The sequence below is a fragment of the Monodelphis domestica genome, chromosome 5 (assembly GCF_027887165.1).
Source record: "Monodelphis domestica isolate mMonDom1 chromosome 5, mMonDom1.pri, whole genome shotgun sequence".
Lineage (NCBI taxonomy): Eukaryota > Metazoa > Chordata > Mammalia > Didelphimorphia > Didelphidae > Monodelphis > Monodelphis domestica.
In genome coordinates this window covers 80,543,158-80,563,412 of record NC_077231.1, presented here as the reverse complement: position 1 = coordinate 80,563,412, position 20,255 = coordinate 80,543,158, and the positions used below count along the sequence as shown (strand labels likewise).

General features: G+C 41.0%; 1 protein-coding gene across 3 annotated transcripts in view; it reads right to left on the bottom strand.

Moving 5' to 3' along the window:
• The window catches only part of CFAP54 (cilia and flagella associated protein 54), a 377,407-nt gene extending 361,340 nt beyond the window's left edge, over window positions 1–16,067 (bottom strand). Inside the window, exons 1-5 of one of the 3 annotated variants that reach the window (XM_007503244.3) lie at window positions 15,430–16,067; window positions 12,444–12,549; window positions 8,291–8,434; window positions 5,358–5,529; window positions 3,786–3,844 (exon numbers count right to left, since the gene is read on the bottom strand). In XM_007503244.3, coding sequence (XP_007503306.2) covers window positions 3,786–3,844; window positions 5,358–5,529; window positions 8,291–8,434; window positions 12,444–12,549; window positions 15,430–15,989 — 1,041 coding nt within the window. In that variant the 5' untranslated portion in view covers window positions 15,990–16,067. Of the gene's footprint in view, window positions 1–3,785; window positions 3,845–5,357; window positions 5,530–8,290; window positions 8,435–12,443; window positions 12,550–12,654; window positions 15,183–15,225; window positions 15,393–15,429 lie in introns of those variants that run through there. The other 2 variants (XM_016425734.2, XM_016425736.2) reach the window with 2 other exon arrangements.
• Window positions 16,068–20,255: the final 4,188 nt, after the last annotated feature.

Sequence of the window (20,255 nt, the reverse complement as noted above, 5' to 3'; positions counted from 1 at the left end):
AGATTCAAAGATGAAAAGACATTTCTAAGAATACAAGCCAGTGCCATAGAGTTTCCCCTTGTTCCCCGAGAGTAGAAAATGAATCTGCTTCTGCCAATTGCCGGTGGAAATGTATATAATAAATACCCTGACTCCTGATTTTTCTTAGAAAAACGAATTCTCTTTGAAACTTTGAATTTACCCCCCTGAGCATTCATAAGGTAAGAGAGCCTGAAAAGGAAAGCATTTAGGAAAATGTTCATAAAGTAAGCACACAATTAACAAATCTAGCCACAGGGTGTCACTGCAATACCATTTACATCCTTTTATATGGCTAGGAAAATGACAAAGGCTTTCTCAATTTAAAATGGTAGTCAGAACAAGCTTATAGCAGCCCCAAATTGTGAGATCCTTTTGATATGTTTTTATCAAATTAAAATATCATTCAATATTTTTGATTTTTGATGTTAATTCTCTTTAATGTCAAGTATTTTAGCTGTCATCTAGTGTCAGTCAGCAGTCAAAAAAATTTATTAAGCATCTACTACATGCCAGTTTAACTTTTTAAAATATCACATTAGAAGCTACAGATTATACCACAACCAAAAATGAAATTGGAGCCTCTGTCATTATTGCACTCATTAACACAAAATTTTGAAAGAGACAGAGAAAAACAGAAAGAGAATGAGAGGAGGGGGAAGGGAGGAAGGGCATCATTCAGTTTCCATATCTGAAAAATGAAACGACTGGACCAAGTGGCGTCCGAGGTCCCTTCCAGCTCTGGCCCAACAAGTCTATAAGGCATCTCCTGGTTAGCTGAGATAGCCAAAGACATTTTCAACTTGGAAAGTGCCCACTGACTCCATTCTGAGCCAGACTTATAGTTCCAGTTGTTTAGTTGTTTCAGTCATGTCTGACTCCTTGGGGCTCCACTCGTGAGTTTCTTGGCAAAAAAAAAAATGGAGTGGGGTGCCATTTCCTTCTCTAGTTCATTTTACAGATGAAGAAACTGAGGCAAACAGTTATTATGAGACTTGCCCAGAATCCTATAGCTAGTAAGTATCTGAGTACATATTTGAATTCAGGACAAGTCTGATCCCAAACCTCTGCTCTATCCACTAGCTGCTCCTAGTTTCATAACCACGGTTAATCCCAAATGGAGGCAGAGGGGAGAGATCAGGAGCTGACTGGAAGCATTCATCTGGGTCTGAAAGAGACTTCTCCCCCTCACCACTGCCTAGCATCCTCCATCTCCTGTTGGCTTCTTTGGTGGGGAAGGAGAGGCTCGGTGTGTCCTCCTTAGTCAGATGCCATGTAGAATAGGGGTCTGTGAACTTTTTATTTCATATTTAGCGGTTGAATATTAGATTTACTTTTTTAAAACTTGGGGTCTGGGAACTTTCTAGTTAAAATTGGGTAACTATTTCAGTATAACTGGTTTCCTCTGCAATCCTTTTTTATTTTTTTTTATGCATTTAAAGGGTTAAGAAGATAAGCTTCCCCATACCTCCCAAGAGGGAAGTCACGGCACCAAAAAAAGGAGGGAGGGGGTTACAGTGAAATTGCTCATCAGCTCAAGGATGGGGGAAGGAAAGAACATGAATAATGCAACCATGGGAAAATATTCTAAATTAATTCATTAATTTTTAAAGGGTTAAAAATCCCTGATCTAGAAACATATGGGGCAAGGAATGATTTATATGAGCCACAAATAACAAAGTATTTTAAGACGACTCAAACTAAATTAAAATTCTCCCAGGGTGACCATGAACAAAAAGCTAACAGTCAAATGTTGGCACCGACATTGCTGTCCTTCTGGCTTTGGCAGCCAGACCCTGGTTCAGTAAGTGAGCCGTGGCACAGTGCTTCTGGGGAGCTAGTTTATTGCTATACCAAAGGCAACAAGAGGATGAGGTTTGTTTTTTGTTTTTTGTGGTTTTTTTAGAAAATCATCTGGAGCCGAATGTAGTCTCTGGAAGAGTCTGGAGGCCAGATTTACAGTGTGTACACCCTCCCTTTTAATTAGAGTTTAAAGGAGCTGGCCCAGAGAACCATCAGTAACAAGCACTTTGGAATTCAAAAGGCCCTAGATAATGTAGTTTGGCTCTTTGGCAGGCAGCTAACTTTGCTGCTGCTCCGGTTGTCCTCTTAGAAATATTAACTTTTAAGATGCAGAGAGATTTGTTGTTTCAATTTTTAAAAAAAATTAAGTACTTCTTTAAGCTCTGAACGCCAGCATGTTCAGGAAACGGGTTTGCATAGCACTGGCAAAAAAAAAAGAAAGAAAGAAAAGAAAGAAATGTCCAGCCATATGGCGAGTGCCAGTAACAACTCAAAAATGGCCCCACTGGGAATGTCGTCTGGTTTCTTGGCCAGCATCCTGATATTAGGACAATGGATGCAGGGGAAGAATGTGTCTCCTATCGACAAAAATACCATCAACATTTGCAGTGACTTGAACAACAGTCTAGTTTCAGTGACCCCTGCAAGATGAAAGTCACATCAGTGAAGTTTGTTTGTGGGTGAGCAACATTATAAAATGGAGCTCCTTAAGATAATGATGTGTTGGGGGCAGCTGGGTGGCTCAGTGGATTGAGAACTGGGCTAGAGACCAAGTTCCTGGGTTCAAATCTGACCTCACACAATTCCCAGTTGTTTGGTCTCCAGCACAAGTCACTTAACCTCATTCTACCTCAGTTTCCTCATTAGTAAAACAAAGGCCTCTAAGATAGGGATTCTGAACCATTTTTGTGTCTTGGTCCCCTTTAGCAGTCAGAAAAGACTAAGGACCCCTTCTCAGAATCATGTTTTTCTTTTCTTTTCTTTTTTAAACCCTTATTTGCTATTCTAGGAATAAGTCTAAGACAGAAGTGCAAGAGCCTAGCTCTTTATCCACTGTGCCACCTAGTTGCCCCCCAAGAATCATGTTTTTAAATGCAAAAAATAAAATATGCAGAATTACAAAATAAACCAATTTTTGATGCAGTAGTCAAAATATTAGAAATATCAATTCCTTCTACTCCTAGGCTCCTTCAAGCTCTAAATCCATCTTCCCGGGAGTCTATGTCTGGCAAAACTGCCAATGGCCACAGGAGGCCATTAGAGCAGCTGTGGTCTCAACCACTGACCATTTGCTTGGGTAACCCAAATACAAAGTTTTTCTAGGTCTCCCTGAATACCCAGAGCCCTCAAATCCTAGCTTGTCATGTAATTAAAAGACAGGGAGAGTTCTAATCATAATGTCACATTATGAAAGAATTGGGACGTAATAATGGATCTCAAAGCCCCATTTGGGAAAAAGAAAAGGACTGATCATAGGGTGGAAGTGATCCAAGAACATGCACACTCTACTGGCATCCTTCTAATAATGTCAGGAGGACTCAAGAATGCCGGGTGAGACCTCTGTGATGAATTTATGGGAGACATGGAGAAGAGTCATGTAGACTGGGCAGGTGAGGATAAATTGTGTCCTGGAGGGAAGAGACCATAGTTTTGGAGACAGGTTGAAGCTGATGATCTGGAGTGGGGAGGAGATTCAAATCTGACCTCAGACATTTCCTAGCTATGTGACCCTTAGCAAGTCACTTAACCCCCCTTACCATTCTTCTGCCTTGGAATCAATACTTGTATAAAAAATTAAGTAAAGGAAAATTAATCAAAAAGTGAGCCTAAAAAGAAACAATTCAGAACAATTTAAAACAAATTTTCCTCTTTTTTTGGCAAGCTATTCCTTTGCTGTATATAACTAGAAATCTTAAAATAAATAGATTAGATTAGAATCAATCTTTAAAGACTACACTCCATACCTTAGCAGACTGTCCAATGGTCATCAGCTTCCTGCAAATTGTATAAATGTGAATTGTACCTAGAGACAGAGAAAATACTAAGTTAGGAAGTCTGACAATGAAATGACAGCAAGGGCAAAGGAGGAGTTTTCAACTGGGATAGAGTCAGTGCTAGACCCAACTGGCTCTCAAGAGCTGAATGTTAAGTTTCTGTGTGAACGTTTCTACGGCAGAAAACTGCAAATTACATGACAGGGCCTGATTTATTGTTGAGATCCAAGAAAGAAGAAGAAAACGTCAATCATGCAGATGATTGACTTAAAAGTGTGTTGTTGGGGCAACTAGGTAGCACAGTGGATAGAGCATCAGGTCTGGAAGCAGAAGGACATGGGTTTAAATCTGGTCTCAGTTTCTTCCCAGCTATGTGACCCTGGGCAAGTCACTTAACCCCAATTGCCTAGCCCTCTTCTGTCTTACAGTTATTACTATTACTAAGACAGAAGGTAAGGGTTTTTAAAAATGTATGCTGTCTATAACTTTTTTCCCAGAAAGATAGTTGTTAAAACATTGACTTCTGCCATAGTTCTCAAGATGACAAGTAGTTCTATGAAGGCTAATCTGGAAAATGGATGCCCACAGATATTTGACTTCTCTCAGCATTTTTTTTTCCTTATCCTTTTTTTTAACCCTTGACTTGTATATTGGTTACAAGGCAGAAGAGTGGTAAGGGCTAGGCAATGGTGTTAAGTGACTTGCTCAGAATCACACAGCCAGGAAGTATCTGAGCTCATATTTGAACCCAGGACCTCCCATCTCTGGGCCTGACTCTCAATCCACTGAGCCACCCAATTTCTCCCCTCACAAAACATTTTTTATTTTCTAGAAATATTCAAATGAAAATATTCAACAAAGGAAGTTGAATGCAAATTTTAAATGTGATGACAGACTCGATCTTTTAGTCTTGCCTTTTCAGGTAGTTATGACTTGAAAACTACACTGAGTGAAGAGAGTATTTATAGGGATAGAAATTATGCAATCTGAGGTTTTGTCAATGCAAGTTTCACAGTGCCCGTGTTATGTAAAAGTTGGAAAACCACCATCGACTTCAAGTGAGATGAGAGCAATATGTGATCTGAAGAATGGAATATAAGGAAAGAAGGAAATTAATATCATTTAAGAATAATGTCCTGGAATGTATCAAGTACTGACCTCTGGATTGCTTTGGGGGGAGACTTGAGGGTTAAATGACAGGGTTAGGGGAACTGTTGTCAGAGGGTGGCATGGAGAGTCAGATGCCCTCCTAGAAGTCATTATGTAAAAAAGCTTGAGGTTCACAGCGTTAAGGATTGATTACCCAGGGCTAGGAATTTCTTAGGAAAGCAAACCAAATAATGCAGAGCTAAATTTGGAAAGACCAGAATTATTGGGAGGTCAGGAAGAGCCCAGGGAAGGGAGGAAAGGGAAGATTGTTGGGAAATGGACCACCAGTGAACAAGGATTCAATGCTTGAAAGGAGGTAAACTAGGTTCCCTAAAATGTGTGTTTTGTTCTGAAAGGCTAAATCCTCCATTTCCCAAGGCTCTGTCACCGTACCATTGTACACGATCCAGCAAAGGTGTTCGTAGGGCAGGGTTATCTGCATCATGAGCCGAAAAACCGACAGAATCTTGAAGCACTGCTCCACAGACAGCTCCCTCTTGAAACAGGGATCGGTGGCACAGATAATTTGGTACTGGCTAATACATTTCCCTTGCAAAGCGTGAAACTACAATGCACAGGAGAACAAAAAAATTAAAGGAATATCCAATATATCTTTATAGGAAGAGCTATCCTGGGGCCAATTTGGTTGAATCCCTGAAGGGATTAATGTACAGCATCATCCATTTGAGAAAGACTCTTCCAGAATATACATTTAGGGGGAAGCTAAGTGACACAGTGGATTGAAAGCCAGTCCTAAAAGGTCTTGGGTTCAAATCTGACCTCAGACACTTCCTAGCTGTGTGGCCCTGGGCAAGTCACTTAGACTCCCATTGCCTAGCCCTTACCATTCTTCTACCTTGGAATCCATACACAGTATTGATTCTAAGATGGAAGTTAAGAGCTTATTTATATGTATATATGTGCATACACATATGCATACACATATATATACACAAACACATTGAGCCAAGATAAACTCATTTCTTCAAGGAACTCACAAAACAAAATATAAGAGAATGGTCTTATTGAGAGAAACTAGGGCAGCCTCAGCTCTGGACCTAGAGCTAAGAAATGTGTATCTGAATCCTGGCAGAGACCCTTACAAACTGTGTCTACATTTCATTCACAGGGACCTCAGTTTCTTCATGTTTAAAATTGGGATCATAAAACTCATAAGACCTATAATCACAAAAAAGCATTGAACAAGCCTTGGAAGTTTTGTGTTATCATGGCCAGAGAAAGAGAGCTTCCAAATGAACAAGGGCCAAAGCTATTCATAATTCCAAATCAGTGAGCACCTCACAAATGAATGGGGTTTTTCTTTGCTTTTTTGCCTGTTGAGAGGTACTGTGGTATTGTCATGCCTGCAAAAACAGGAGGATCTGCATTCAAGTCAAACCTCTGCCGTGTACTGGCTGTGAGAGCTTGGACAAGTCACTTATTTCCAAGACTAGGTTGCAAAACCTCCCCCAAAAAACATTTTTTAAAGATTACATTACAGAAAAGATGTCCACCAGCACCAGACCGAATTCTCTATAAGCAGAAATCAATACCAATGAGGTCACAGATCTGGCCTGCCTCTCATCCCTCTATATCACAACATTCTCATAATCAAATCAGTTTTCTGAGCCTTATAAGCGATATTGCATATTTGTTCATATTGGGGATGAATGTGTAGAGTTTGGGGCCACAATTGAGCCAGTCAGAAGCGACGATCTCTTGATAGTATCCAAGTATCCAAGAAGTATACAAACCTGCCTGCCTGCTTCCTCTGATGAATCTAATTCTATTATATAAGTTAAATTCTGAGAAGCTTATCCCTGAATCAGCTGCAAGGAGATAAATTCTCTGGCCCTGGGAAGGCCTGGTTGTACATTGGTCTAAAAAGGACTTATAAATGCTGGAGGGGATGTGGCAAACTGGGGACATTAATTCATTGCTGGTGGAGTTGTGAACTGATCCAACCATTCTGGAGGGCAATTTGGAACTATGCCCAAAGGGCGACAAAAGAATATCTACCCTTTGATCCAGCCATAGCACTGCTGGGTCTGTACCCCAAAGAGATAATGGACAAAAAGACTTGTACAAGAATATTCATAGCTGCGCTCTTTGTGGTGGCCAAAAACTGGAAAACAAGGGGATGCCCATCAATTGGGGAATGGCTGAACAAACTGTGGTATATGTTGGTGATGGAATATTATTGTGCTAAAAGGAATAATAAAGTGGAGGAGTTCCATGGAGACTGGAACAACCTCCAGGAAGTGATGCAGAGCGAGAGGAGCAGAACCAGGAGAACATTGTACACAGAGACTGATACACTGTGGTATAATCGAATGTAATGGACTTCTCCATTAGTGGCAATGTAATGTCCCTGAACATTCTGCAGGGATCCAGGAGAAAAAGCACCATCCACATTCAGAGGGAAAACTGTGGGAGTGGAAACACAGAAGAAACAACTGCTAGATGACATGGGTTGATGGGGATGTGACTGGGGATGTAGACTCTGAATGAACATCCTAATGCAAACTCCAACAACATGGAAATAGGTTCTGATCAAGGACACATGTGATACCCAGTGGAATTGCGCATAGGCTATGGGAGGGGAGGGTGGAGGAGAAGGAGGGAAATAATGTGATTATTGTAACCAAGGAATAATGTTCTAAATTGAATAAATAAATTAATTTAATAATATATATATGTGATGAAACAAAAAAATTAATTAAATAAATTTAAAAAATTTTTTAAAAAAGGACTTATAACTGAGTGAATCATACCACTGAAGCCAGAAATGTGTAAGAAATTGAGAGAATTTATATCTTCAAAAAGGAAACAGTTTGCTTCTTCAGCCAAAATCAGATTTGGTGACTCAATAGGCATTAAGTAGCATGTTTACTTAAAAGAAACAAATGCATTTACTAATCTTTAAAATAAATAACCTACTGGTCTAATACTCATAGAGGTGGTTTTTTTTTAAACCCTTACCTTGTGTCTTAGTATCAATTCTTTTTTTTTTTAAACCCTTGCCTTCCAAGTCAAAATGGTAAAGGTTAGGCAATTGGGGGGTAAGTGATTTGCCCAAGGTCATATAGGCAGGAAGTGTCTGAGGTCAAATTTGAACCCAGATCTTATGCTCATAGAGGTTTGACAAATGATACTTATTTATAAAAGCACTTAGAACTTTACTTAAGCAACTAATTACACAGAGCTAGTTAAGCACTCTATTAAAAAAAAAAAGGATAGACTACCAAACTACCTCTCCTAGCCTTCAATCTAAAATAAGCATTATTATCTAGCCCGACATTTTCCCCCATCTCTTAGGTTCTTACTGTAAGTTTGGCGCTTTCATCATTGACACCTTTGGAGAAAAAGACTTTTTTGAAAGTTGTCACGTTCATGTCACTCTCATCGTGACTGGGATTGAACTGACTAAGATACTTCCCATAGCATTGTATTAAGGCCAACTTGTATTCCTGCAAAGTGAAGAAAGAGAGATTAATTCTTTTTTTCCCCATGTATTCCATTTAAATAAGACTACTCATAATTCTCAGGGATATACAGAAATTCATTTTAAAGTATCATCTTAAGGGACAAGTTCAGTGGATTGAGCACCAGAGACCAGAGGTCCTGGGTTCCAATCTGACCTCAGACACTTCCTAGCTGGGTGACCCTGGGCAAGTCACTTGACCTCCATTGCCTAGCCCTTACCGCTCTTCTGCCTTGGAACAAATATCCAGTATTGATTCTAAGATGGAAGGTAAGGGTTTAAAAAAAAAAAAGGATCATCTTGGGTTAAATGCAAGTAACCTCCAGGGTTATCAATCTTGACACTGAGATCTTCACTGAAAATTTAGAGGTAGAAGAGAAGCTTGAAGTACGAAACAAATTCATGCCCTTAATAATCAAGTGAGGCAATGTGGTACAATGGATATCAAGCTGGCTTTCCTCTGACTCATTCAGGCTATGTTACCCCCTCATTAGTCTACTTAAACTCTCAGGGTTCTAAGCAACTCTTTGAGACTATAATAATAAGAGACTATAATATAATGAGACTATAATAAGGGTTCCCCAGATAGGAACTTTTCTTCTGATAGCCATATGTCAATATATTTGCTTCCCTTTGCCATTTTTTGTATTTTATTTTATGCACTTCAATTGTTCTGAGAAAGGGTCCACAGGCTTCAGATTCTGCCAAATCTCGGGGTCCAGGATACCAAAAAAGGTTAAAAATACCAGCAAAGAAGATGCCAACTTTCTCACTGGAAATTGGAATTTCCTCACATGGGACATGGGACTTTCTTGTCTGTATAAAAATCACAAGTCAGTCCCTTTCCCTGTTGACCGATTCTTCAAAGAAGAGACAGAGGGGCAGCTAGGTGGCTCAGTGGATAGAGAGCCAGGTCTAGAGTCAGGAGGTCCTAGGTTCAAATCTGGACTCAGACACTTCCAGCTATGTGACTCTGGGCAAGTCACTTCACCCCATTTGCCTAGCCCTTACCACTCTTCTGTTTTAGAGGTAATACAAAGACTAGATCTCCTCTGGAACAACCTCCAGGAAGTGATGCAGAGCGAAAGGAGAACAACCAGGAGAACATTGTACACAAAGACTGATACACTGTGGTACAATCAAAGGTAATGGACCTCTCCATTAGCGGCGGTGTAATGTCCCTGAACAATCTGCAGGGATCTATAAGAAAAGACACTATCCACAAACAGAGGACAAACTGTGGGAGTAAAAACACCGAGGAGAGAGTAGGGAAAAGGGAGTCATGTAAAACAAGTCTGGAAAAGCAGATTGGGCCTAAATTTTAAAAGGCTTTTATTAAAAAGGTGCTTATATTTGATCTTCAAAGTAACCAAAAGCCATTAGGGTAGGGGAGTAACCTGGTCAGACCTCCACTTTGGCAGACATTAAGATTCCTGGGGAGATGTAGCCACATCCTCAAACAATATTAAGCAAACTATAACAAGAAAGCTGTTTACTACTTTCAAAGAGTGCAAATGGAAGGATTCCTAACAGTTCAGATGTATTTACATATAACGTAATACACAAAACATTACACATAGCTAAATGCATTAAGCCTCAAAACACTACTGAGCCTTCTCAGTAGAATCCTACCACTTGAGATTTGGGTCTACCAATCTATAGACTAAAAATCAAATGGATGAAAAATAGATGTTGTCCAAACACCCTTGGATGCTACAATTAATATCTCCCTTTGAATTTTTTTTTCCATACAGATCTCTAAGTACATAATATTCTCCTTGAAATAAACTGGGCATGATGCAGACCAGAAATTCAGATGAAGATAAATGGAGTCCTGAAGGGAAGCCAAGACTCAACTATTCCCTCCGTCCTGTCAACGTGGAATCTAGAAGCCCCCAAACTTGTAACTTAAAAAGATTTAGTGATTCCCAGTTTTATTCAGCTCCAAGGTGAGAGCCTGCCTGTTCCTATGAGAATCCACCATCCACTTCAGATGGAGACTAAGCCCCAGCCGAAGCCGAGTGAGTCTTTGGCGCATCAGTCTGGCAAGCTGAAGGTCCCCCTCAGAAGGAGGGTGTGATATCCTGGGAGAGGCTCCTGGAGACTAGAAGAGTCACTCAACTTCAGCTTGGGCTTGGCCCCCATCTTCTTACCACCATCATCCGAGTTCTCAGGGAGAGAACACACAGGGAAAGTGCCATTTGTCAAGAGCACATAAAATGGATTCCTCGCCAAACCATTGGACCCTTTCCCCTTAGAACGCCATGCCGCAGTTCCCGAGTGCTCTGTGTTATTTCTGTATTTTCCCACTAGGGTTTGCTCCAACGGATTGGTCTGAATCCTGCTAGACAGTAATTTCACATTTTACCCATCAGCTTAGTTCCCCATCGGGATCCTTGGGGATTCTTTTTGTAGATGTGAATTTGCTTAGCAGAAAGTACTCTAAGCTTGCATCAGGTTCTCGTATTTCTAAGGATCGCTGTTCTTCAGTGTTCTTTCTACGTGGTGCTTTTTTTTGTACATCCAAAGGTTTGGCTCCTTTATCAACAAGGCTGCAACAGTCTTTGGGGCCCTTTCTCCCCTTCCATACCCCCTACTTTTTTTAAAAAGCCTCTTCAAGGTAGAATACAGCCTTTAGGGAGTGGGGAATCTCTTAAACCTTCATCTGCTTTTCCAAGTGTAGACAACTATCAGATGACACAAACTGAACGACTTCATGAATTCATTTGGAAAATGATAAAGCAAAGAAAATAATTCATTTTTGAAGTCTCTTTCCAAAGCTCCCAAGGCCGCTCTCCTCTGCCTCTGCACACACTGAGGAAAGCTTTGCATATGTAGAAGAGACCAGACAACAGGAAGAAAACCCAAGCCCTTCCTCCTGGCTCCTGGCTCAATGCCCAGCCCTGGGAGCACTAGACGGGGCGGGGGGGGGGGGGGGGGGGGGGGGGCTGCTGCCCTTTGGAGGGTCACCGGTGTTGGGCCCCCAGTGGAGCCCAGACTGCGATGACTCCCCAGACTATTTCCCATCACTCACTGCACTGGATTTGGATTGCATTCACCACACTCCTACGCGGTGATTGTCTACTTGGATCAGCACCTGTGGTGAATGACTTATTGATGCACCGTGATTGGTTTGTTTATTTTTGGTTATACAAGCATCTTTCCACGCTGGACTGTAGGAGATGACCAGGCCTGTGCAAATCCATTAACTGTCTGCTTTGGGAATGGGGGAAGCTCGCGTGGAGCCAAGTGGGATGGTGGATGAAGTGGATGGTGAATTCTCCCTGGAACAGGCTCAGACCTGAGGCTCTCACCTATAAAACTGGGGAGTCACTAAAGCTTTCTAGGCTACAAGTTTGGGGTCTTCTAGATTCCTGTCATAAAGAATCCGGGAACCTGACATACTCCACAGACCTGACCACTGATTGGAAACTCTGTATGAGGCCTAAGATTAGGAACTATCTGAAAAGAGAACACAAGACCAAGCAAGAGCAGGGGACAGTTGAATTGGTCCCACCCTCAATAAATCAGGACACTCAACACTAAAGGATGCTTGTGACAAGATGAGGGAGGGGGCAAAAGAGGAGGGAAGAGCGCCATGCTGGCTACACAAAGCCAGGGAGGAGGAAAACAACAGGAAGGGGTGTTCTGGGAGCCCTTTTGTATAAGGTGGGAACATGATGAATCAGCATTTCCTGCAGGGAGTCCACCACACCCTAGATTAACCCAAGGCTGATCTCCTGCTGGTCCCTGGCCAGCTGTCTTTCATTTGCAGGAATCAGCCCGTGTGGCATCTCAGCTACAACTTTAAAATGAGGTGTGCCCCATGGGAGTTTTCATGTTTCCTCATTCTTTTTTCTATCATCAGAATTTTTTTTAATGTAACTGCTTAGTAATTCTGAAATATATCGAACAGGAAAAAAAAATCATTGGGGAAATGAAAAGAATGCTTCCTTGATTTTTTTTAGCTCATTTTAAACATTAGAGGTACTCACTTTTGCTTGAATAAGGGTGTCTCCAGTCTTCAAAAGATGCTCATGGTAATACTGGACTGGCAGGCGGTTCTGATACTTGAACCAGATATTGAACAAGGTGAAGGTACTATGAAAATCCACAAAATAAAATAACAGATTACAGATCAAAAGCAAATTCAAAATACCTAGCTAGAAAAGCTCACTTTATGCATACAAAGTCTTGCCAAAGCACCTGATTCTTGTTATTCATTTGCACTAAGAACAAAACATATTTTGTCTTTATCTTGGTAGAGCTCCCATTATCACAGTTTGTCACCAGTTGGGGTCTGTTGACATGCAGAACCAGGATCCCAGCCTTTCCTTGATCCCAGCCCTTGCTTCTTTCCTGAGCTCTAGTCTGAGATAACCAAGGCATCTATCTCACGCTCAACATACCCCAAACAGATCCAAATATTTCCACCCTCCTCCTAACTTCCTTATTGCAATCATCTAATCATTAGGGTTGGCAAAAATTCTTCCCTAAGGAAAATAATCCCTCAGTTTTTGTTCCGGGAACTCAGTTTCTCAGGCATTTCCAACCTCTCACTCTATACTACCTCCTGCCTCAGACACTTATCAGTTGTGTGAGGTCCTAGACAAGTCACCTCATCCATAAATTGGAGATAAAATAGTACCTACCTCCCTGTTTTGGGAAACCAAAGAAGACAATCTTTTTAAAGTGCTTTGCAAACTTATGAAGCTATGTAAGGGCTACCTGTTGCTACTCTTATTAATTATACCATTCAGATCCTGCAGCCTCAAAGGCCTTCTCCTCACTCTTCCCCAAGCATCGATATTCCAATGAGGAAGGGCTGTAATCCAAACCACTACCTCCACCAAAAACAAAAGGATGTCTCAGCTCCTTTGCAGCCCAGGGAATAATGACTAATTACCAGCAACTGTGAGCCTCTTTACCTGTCAAGTAGAACTCCCTGCTTTTCAGTTTGGGCATCCTTTCTTCTCTTCTATCTTAGGTACTCTCCCTTAACAATCTCATTTTTGTTGCCACCTTCAACTATCCTGTCTATGTGAATAATTCCCAGAGTTCTCTCCCTAGCTGATAGTCTTCACCTGCATCTTTATCTGCCTAGAGGACATCTCCAATTGAGTCCAAGTGTTTATTAAACTTCTACTAGGTCGAAAGCACTGTGTAGGTTCCATGAATACAAAAACAAAAGGTCTTCAAAAAGCTAACATTCTATTGGGGAGGAGGTGGGGGTGGATATAATACAATTATTCACCATCATAATAACTGGCATTTATATAATATTTTCATGATTTACATATTTTACATAAATCCTTTATATAATACAAAGTATTTGGCTCATTGTTGCATGAGGATTTTGCATAAAAGCACCTACCTTACAACAACTTCATGAGGTAGGGCTATGATTATCCTCATTCTACAGATGGGAAAACTAAGGCTGGGAGCAATTAAGTGAGTTGCCCAGGGTAACACAGCTAACAAATGTCTGGGGCAAGATTTGTGTTTAAGTCTCTCATCTCCTATACTTCCAGGCTTCCAACATGCACACTGATAAATATACATGATTATTTGAGGAAGAAGAGAATGTTAACCAACAGGGAAGTCAGGAAGAGCTACCTTTAGCATGTAGCACATGAGCAGAGGTCTGAAGGAAGCCAGAAGAGCCTAGGGAGTAGAAGTGAGGAAAGAGTGGGTTCCAGGCATGTAAGAGGAAGATGGAATGCAAAATATAGGAAATAGCAACTAGGCAAGTTTGGCTAAGGGGGAGTCACGTAAATACACTGGAGCCAGATTGTGAAAGGTTTTAAATGCCAAACACAGGGGATTTATATTTGACCTTAGAGGAAATAGGGAACTGTTTAAGGTTCTTGAGGAGAGGAATGACACAACATTTTGCAAAAACTATCTAGGCTTTTGTGTGGAGCAAGAATTTGAAAGGGGAGACACTGAAGACAATCAATCCAGTTAGGAGGTTTTTGCAAAAGTCTAAGCAAAAAGTGATGAGGGTCGGAGCTAGGACAGTGGTCATGTGAATAGGGGGAGGAGGACCAGTACATTATGAAGGTTAGAGCATTAAGACCTAAAAGGAACATGAGAGAGGGAGGGACCAAGGATAATGTTAAGGATGGGAACCTGAGTTATCAGAAAGATGGTGGTACCCTGAACAGAAATAGGTAAGCTTGGGAAAGGATTTTGTTTCTGACATATTAATTTTGACACAATCCAATAGAAGATGATCAATAGGCAGGAGGTGATATTGGAATAAAGTTCAGGGAGAGTTCTCTTCCTGGATGTGTGAAAAGTACATGTATGTGTGCCCCAAACTACACTCTTTCTCTGTCCCTAAATTTGCTCCTCTGGGCATTCTTGATTCTTTTTACAGCACCTGGACCATAGTATTCTGCATAAAGCAGGTTATGAATAAGGTATTTATTGTAGGTGGCATTCTATTATATATGTGTGTGTTTATATTATATATGTTTGTATATATTTGTTAACTAGTTATAAGATCCTGGGCAAATCACTTCATCTCCCAGGGCCTTGACTTCCCCATTTGTAAATATGATTGGACTAAATGGCCTGCTATGATCCTATGTATGATCTTCAACAAGTCACTTCACTTCCCTGGGCCTCAGTTTACCCATCTATAAGATGAGAAGAGGCTCTGTGATTTCTAAAGTTAATTCCAGCTCTAAATCTAGGATCCTGTGATTCCAGGATTATCAAGGACCTAAGTCCTTCTATCCCGACAAAGCTCCAAGTAGCCGAACAAGTCACCTCCAACACTTTTCTCCTATCTTCTTCCATCCTCTTCTCTTTGTTCTCCCTCTTCCCCCTTCTGTTCCTCTTCCTCTCCTGTTTCGCTTCCTCTGCTCACCCATGCACAGTGCCCCTACATGAATCCCCGCCCCCATCTCCGTCACTTAGCAACCCTTCACAGCATCCCTCCGCCCAGCCTAGCCAGTCTGTGGAGTCGGTCACCCGCGTTGCTGGTACTCCTGGTATTCCTCGGGAGTGTGGGTCTGACTCTGCTTCCTCTTGAGGAAGTCCAGCACGCCCTTCAGCTCCTTCTGGAAGGAGATAAGCAGCGGGTTTTTGGCGTCCAGGGGCCCATAGAAGACAGCTCTGGGCTGCTCAATAAGGTTGCAAGGACGAGGTCGTTGCCGGAGTAGGCAGCGGCACTCAGAGCTCTTCCTCTCCATGACCGGAAACTTGCGAAGCGCCTTGATTGGCATCTGCCTCATGACGTTCATCATCGCTATTGACTCCAAGAAGGGATCACGGCGGCGCCGGCGGGAAGCCGTAGTCGCGGGGGCCGCCGTCAAGGGTTGCCCGAGTCCTCGAAAGGGAGACCCTCGGGTCTTGGGGAGCCGGGTCAAGAAGCTGCGGGACGAGGGGACTTGGAGCGTCACCTCCGTATCGCCCTTGTCCCCCTCCGAGGACTGGCTCCAGGAGTAGTCCGACACCGACGTCATAGAGCTGACAGAGCCTGAGGCTGAGCCGCTTGGGGACACGAAGCCGGGGACTTTCAGGGTATCCATGGTCGAGACTCAGCCGCCGCCGTAGGCCAGACCCTGGGGACACCAGCTTGCTGGGGACGCGGGCGGTTGCCTGGCAACAAAACAGCCAATTAGGAGCGGCGTTCGGAGAGCGCGGGGCGGGGCGAGCCTGGCTGAGGATCATTTTTCTAAGTCCATCTCCAGACGGGGGAGGGTAGGGGGAAGATTGCCCCCAGGGCTGCTTTACCTTTAGAGCAGACCTTAAGGGCTGTCCCGTCCAACTTCCCTTCTGTCATTAATAATATGTAATAGTTAAAATAATCATATTTGTCACAGTACTCGAAGAGGACCAAAATGCTCTTACTATGTTGGGGTCAATGTACAGTGTATCTCTCTGTGGCTAATCAGACCAATATGATTGTCAGGAGCATCGGCAGACATCTGAACAAACCTAGCACTAATTCACATAACAGGAACTTAACAACCACAATGATTAGGTTGCAAATATCTTGACATACACAATCTCATTTGAGCTTACAACGCTGTGATGGAAGTTTGTTTGTTTGTTTGTTTAAGGCTTACTTTCTTAGTCACAACTCTAAGACAGAAGGGTAATTGCTAGGCAAATGGAGTTAGAGGTTGGGCAATGGAATGAGTGACTTGCCCAGAGTCACACAGGTAAGATGTATCTGAGGTCATATTTGAACCCAAGACCTCCAGTCTTTAGGTCTGCCTCCCAATAGATTTCCTTCAATTCTTAGATCTCGGATGTTATGATCTATGTCTCCAGTTCCCTTGAGGACCCTAGCTTGACTTCTCTGCCTCTTCTATTTGCATTTCTCAGTGTCAGACTGCCCAGGGAGTTTCTAAATCTCTTCTAACCAAGATTAGAAAGAATTGGTTTAAAGCTTTTATTAACTCTATGCATGTCATGCCCTGAATATTGGATTTAAAATGTCAGGAGATAGCATTAGTGATTTCATTTCATTGTTCCCACATTGAAAAAAGCTTGAACTGAGGGAGATAGAAGAAGTTTGCCTTTATTCCTTCTTTTTGCCTCCCTCACATTTCCTGGGTGATAAAAGCCAGATGTTTGATCTCCATGAGTCTCAGCTTCCTCAATTGTAAAATGGAGAGAAAAATACTGACATTTCCTAAATCATAGTGTAGGGATCATAAATTTAGAGCTAGAAGAGACTTGAGAGATTATACACTATAATGCCCTTATTGTACAGATGAGGAAACTGGGAACCAAAGAGTTTAAATGATTTGCCTCAGATGAACTGCAAAGGCAAGATTCAAACCTAGACCCTTAACTGCTGTCTGCCTCAGTTTCCTCAGCTTATAAAATGAGAATAATCACAGCACCTACCTCAGAGGGTGTCATGAGGATCAAATGAGGTAATATTTATAAATTACTTATCAAAGTGTCTGACACAGTAGTTATGTAATAAAATCTCTTTCCTTCCAGGTATTAGTTCCCTCTGATTATATCCTTTATTGTCATTTCTCCTGAATAATTTTTTAAACTCTTATCTTCTGTCTTAGTATCAGTTCTAAGACAGAAGGATGGCAAGGGCTAGGCAATGGAATTTGAGTGACTTGCACAGCTAGGAAAGGTCTGAGGCCAAATTTGAACCCAAGACCTTCCATCTCTAGGTCTAGCTCTCAATCCATTGAGCCACCCACCTACCCTCCTATTGATTAGTAATCAATAGCCTATTCCCCATGACTAGTAATAACTAATTCTAATTTATGAGTATATTCATTTATATATATTTTCTAAGGTTTCGGTGACTTCCAAGAATGAGACGTCACCAGGCTGACTTCAGGGTAATGAATATTTAGGCTAGAGTAGCTTCTCTGATATTGTTTTGTTTAATCACGAACTTTGCAAACACAAAAATTTCAATGTATAAATTAATATACAAAAAAGAGGATTGCATGTGAAACTTAACTTCTGTTAATATGCAGTTTATTTTGAACAGTATATTATATTGGGGCAGCTAGGTAACAGTAGACAGAGCACCGGGTCTGGAGTTGCAAGGACCTGTGTTCAAAACTGGCCTCAGACACACTTCTTAGCTGTATAACCCTGGGCAAGTCATTTAACCCCAATTGCCTTAGAATTGTTACTAAGACAGAAAGTAAAGTCTTAAAAAAAATGTATATAGTATTCATTAAAGTAATAATACAATTTCCATTTGTGTCCTCTTCTGAACTTATTTTTCTCTTTAATGTTTTATTGGTAGCTATTTCCTCCTTTTTAAAATATATATCTTCATCTGTTATGTTATAGTCTCCAGAGACTGTAGCTTGATTTTTAATTATTTATTAAATAACTAAGTGTTCCAAAGAAGGATAAAACACTAGCCATAAAATTATGGCCAGCAGCTCCCTTAGCTGATGTTATCCCACAACTCCCAGAGCAGGCCCCGATCACATACCTACTCACTCTAGAATTCTAAAGAAAAGCCCCTACTTCCTCCTTATACAGTTGTCACTCACTATATCACTGTTCACCTATCATGGCTTCACTGTATTGTGGATTTTTAAATATATACATATATTTAATTCTATATCATGGAGTTTTCATTATATGGAGGGAATCTGTGGATGAATATGATACTGTACCCAATGGGAATGCAGTATGCCACTACCACTTGTGCAAGTTTGCCAATGTATTGGCTGATGGAATGAAAGGCAACCAACCACAGCACTCTGTTCTGTATCCTGATTGGCTCAGTCCATTTGCTCTCTGGCAATGTGCCTATACTTTTAGCATCTCTCCTTGTCCACTTCACATCGAGGTCTGATCACCAATGTACTGTTGCTCTGTGGAGGTGTGTTTTTATGAAATTTTCATAAAATGTTTAAATATGTCAAGCCCTATGCCACCCAAATGATCAGAGCCTTTTAAGGCTTCTGGCAGTGAACCCAAGCACCCAAGGAAGATGCTTAGCATCAAAGAATAATAAAATATAACATCAATACTTTGTAGATTTTCACCTATCACAGGGGTCTCTGGAATGTAACTCCTGTGATAGGTGAGGGATCACTGTACTCCAATTTATGCTCTTTTCATAATTTTCTTGCTTTCTTTACATTACTCTTGTTTTTTCTCCTAATTGTTCTTAAACTCTCTTAATTGATTTTTAAAGTCCCTCTTCAGCTCTTCCAAGAGTTTATTTTGGGCTTGAAATCATTTCACATTTTTCTTTGAAGTTTTTCTGACCTGCAACCAGAACCCCTTGTAACAATGTCACACTTGCTCCCTGTAGTCCCTCCAACAGCCACAAGAATTAATCATATTTTTTAAAGAACAACTGTGAATTGACTAAGCTATTCTGAGTAAAATGAATATCCAAATCAACTCTAAAACACCTATGAAAGAAGGTGCTTTCCACCTTGAGAAAAAGAGCTAATAAATAGAAGTATGCATAGTTTTTACACACACTATACATAAACTCATATCTCTGTGTTAAATGGTAGCCTTCTCTAGTAAAAGTGGGGGGAAGGAGAGAGACATCTCAGAAATCAAAATGTAACAAAAAATTAATTTTTAAACCCACTCCTTGTAACAAATAGTCTTAAGCAAAATACATGAACACAGCTATATCCTTAAAAGTATGCCTCATTCTGGGCCCCGGGCAGCTTTCAGAGATAGCTTTAGTACATTAAAAGACTCCCCATCACTTTTAAATTAAATGAACTTAAAATAAAAGTTTCTGATTAACAGATTCCCCATTTTCCTTGTAAACAGAATAATGCTAAGCACAGCATTATAAACATTTTTTAAAATGCTAGCTTGAAACAAAGCATTTTAACAATCAAAATTCTCACTTCTGCCACAAATTACAAACAATGCATTAATTTGAGAATACACACTAATACAAGCTACTAAACTCAATTTTCCATTTTCAATAAGGCTCCCTGACCTACAATCTGATTTATTTTAGCACTGACCTAATTTCTTCCAAGCTCTATGGGCCTGTGCTAATTTTTACAGCTGGCCTAATACAGTACAGTATATTCACTGTGGTGCAATAGTCATTGAAAATGATGACAGTGATGATGTTGATAATTCAGTATCCCTGTCACCTGTTGGAGGCTATGGGCATTGTCTGCTTCATTGTTGGCAGAGTTGGAACCACATTCTCTCAAATGGAGGAGAATCATTCTTTGAATATGGTAACATGAGTCTTCATCTCTAAATGAATAATGAAGTCTCTAAAATGAACTTTTTTTTTAAAAGACCCTTACATTCTGTCTTAATTTTAATTCTAAGACAGAAGTCGCTAAGGCTAG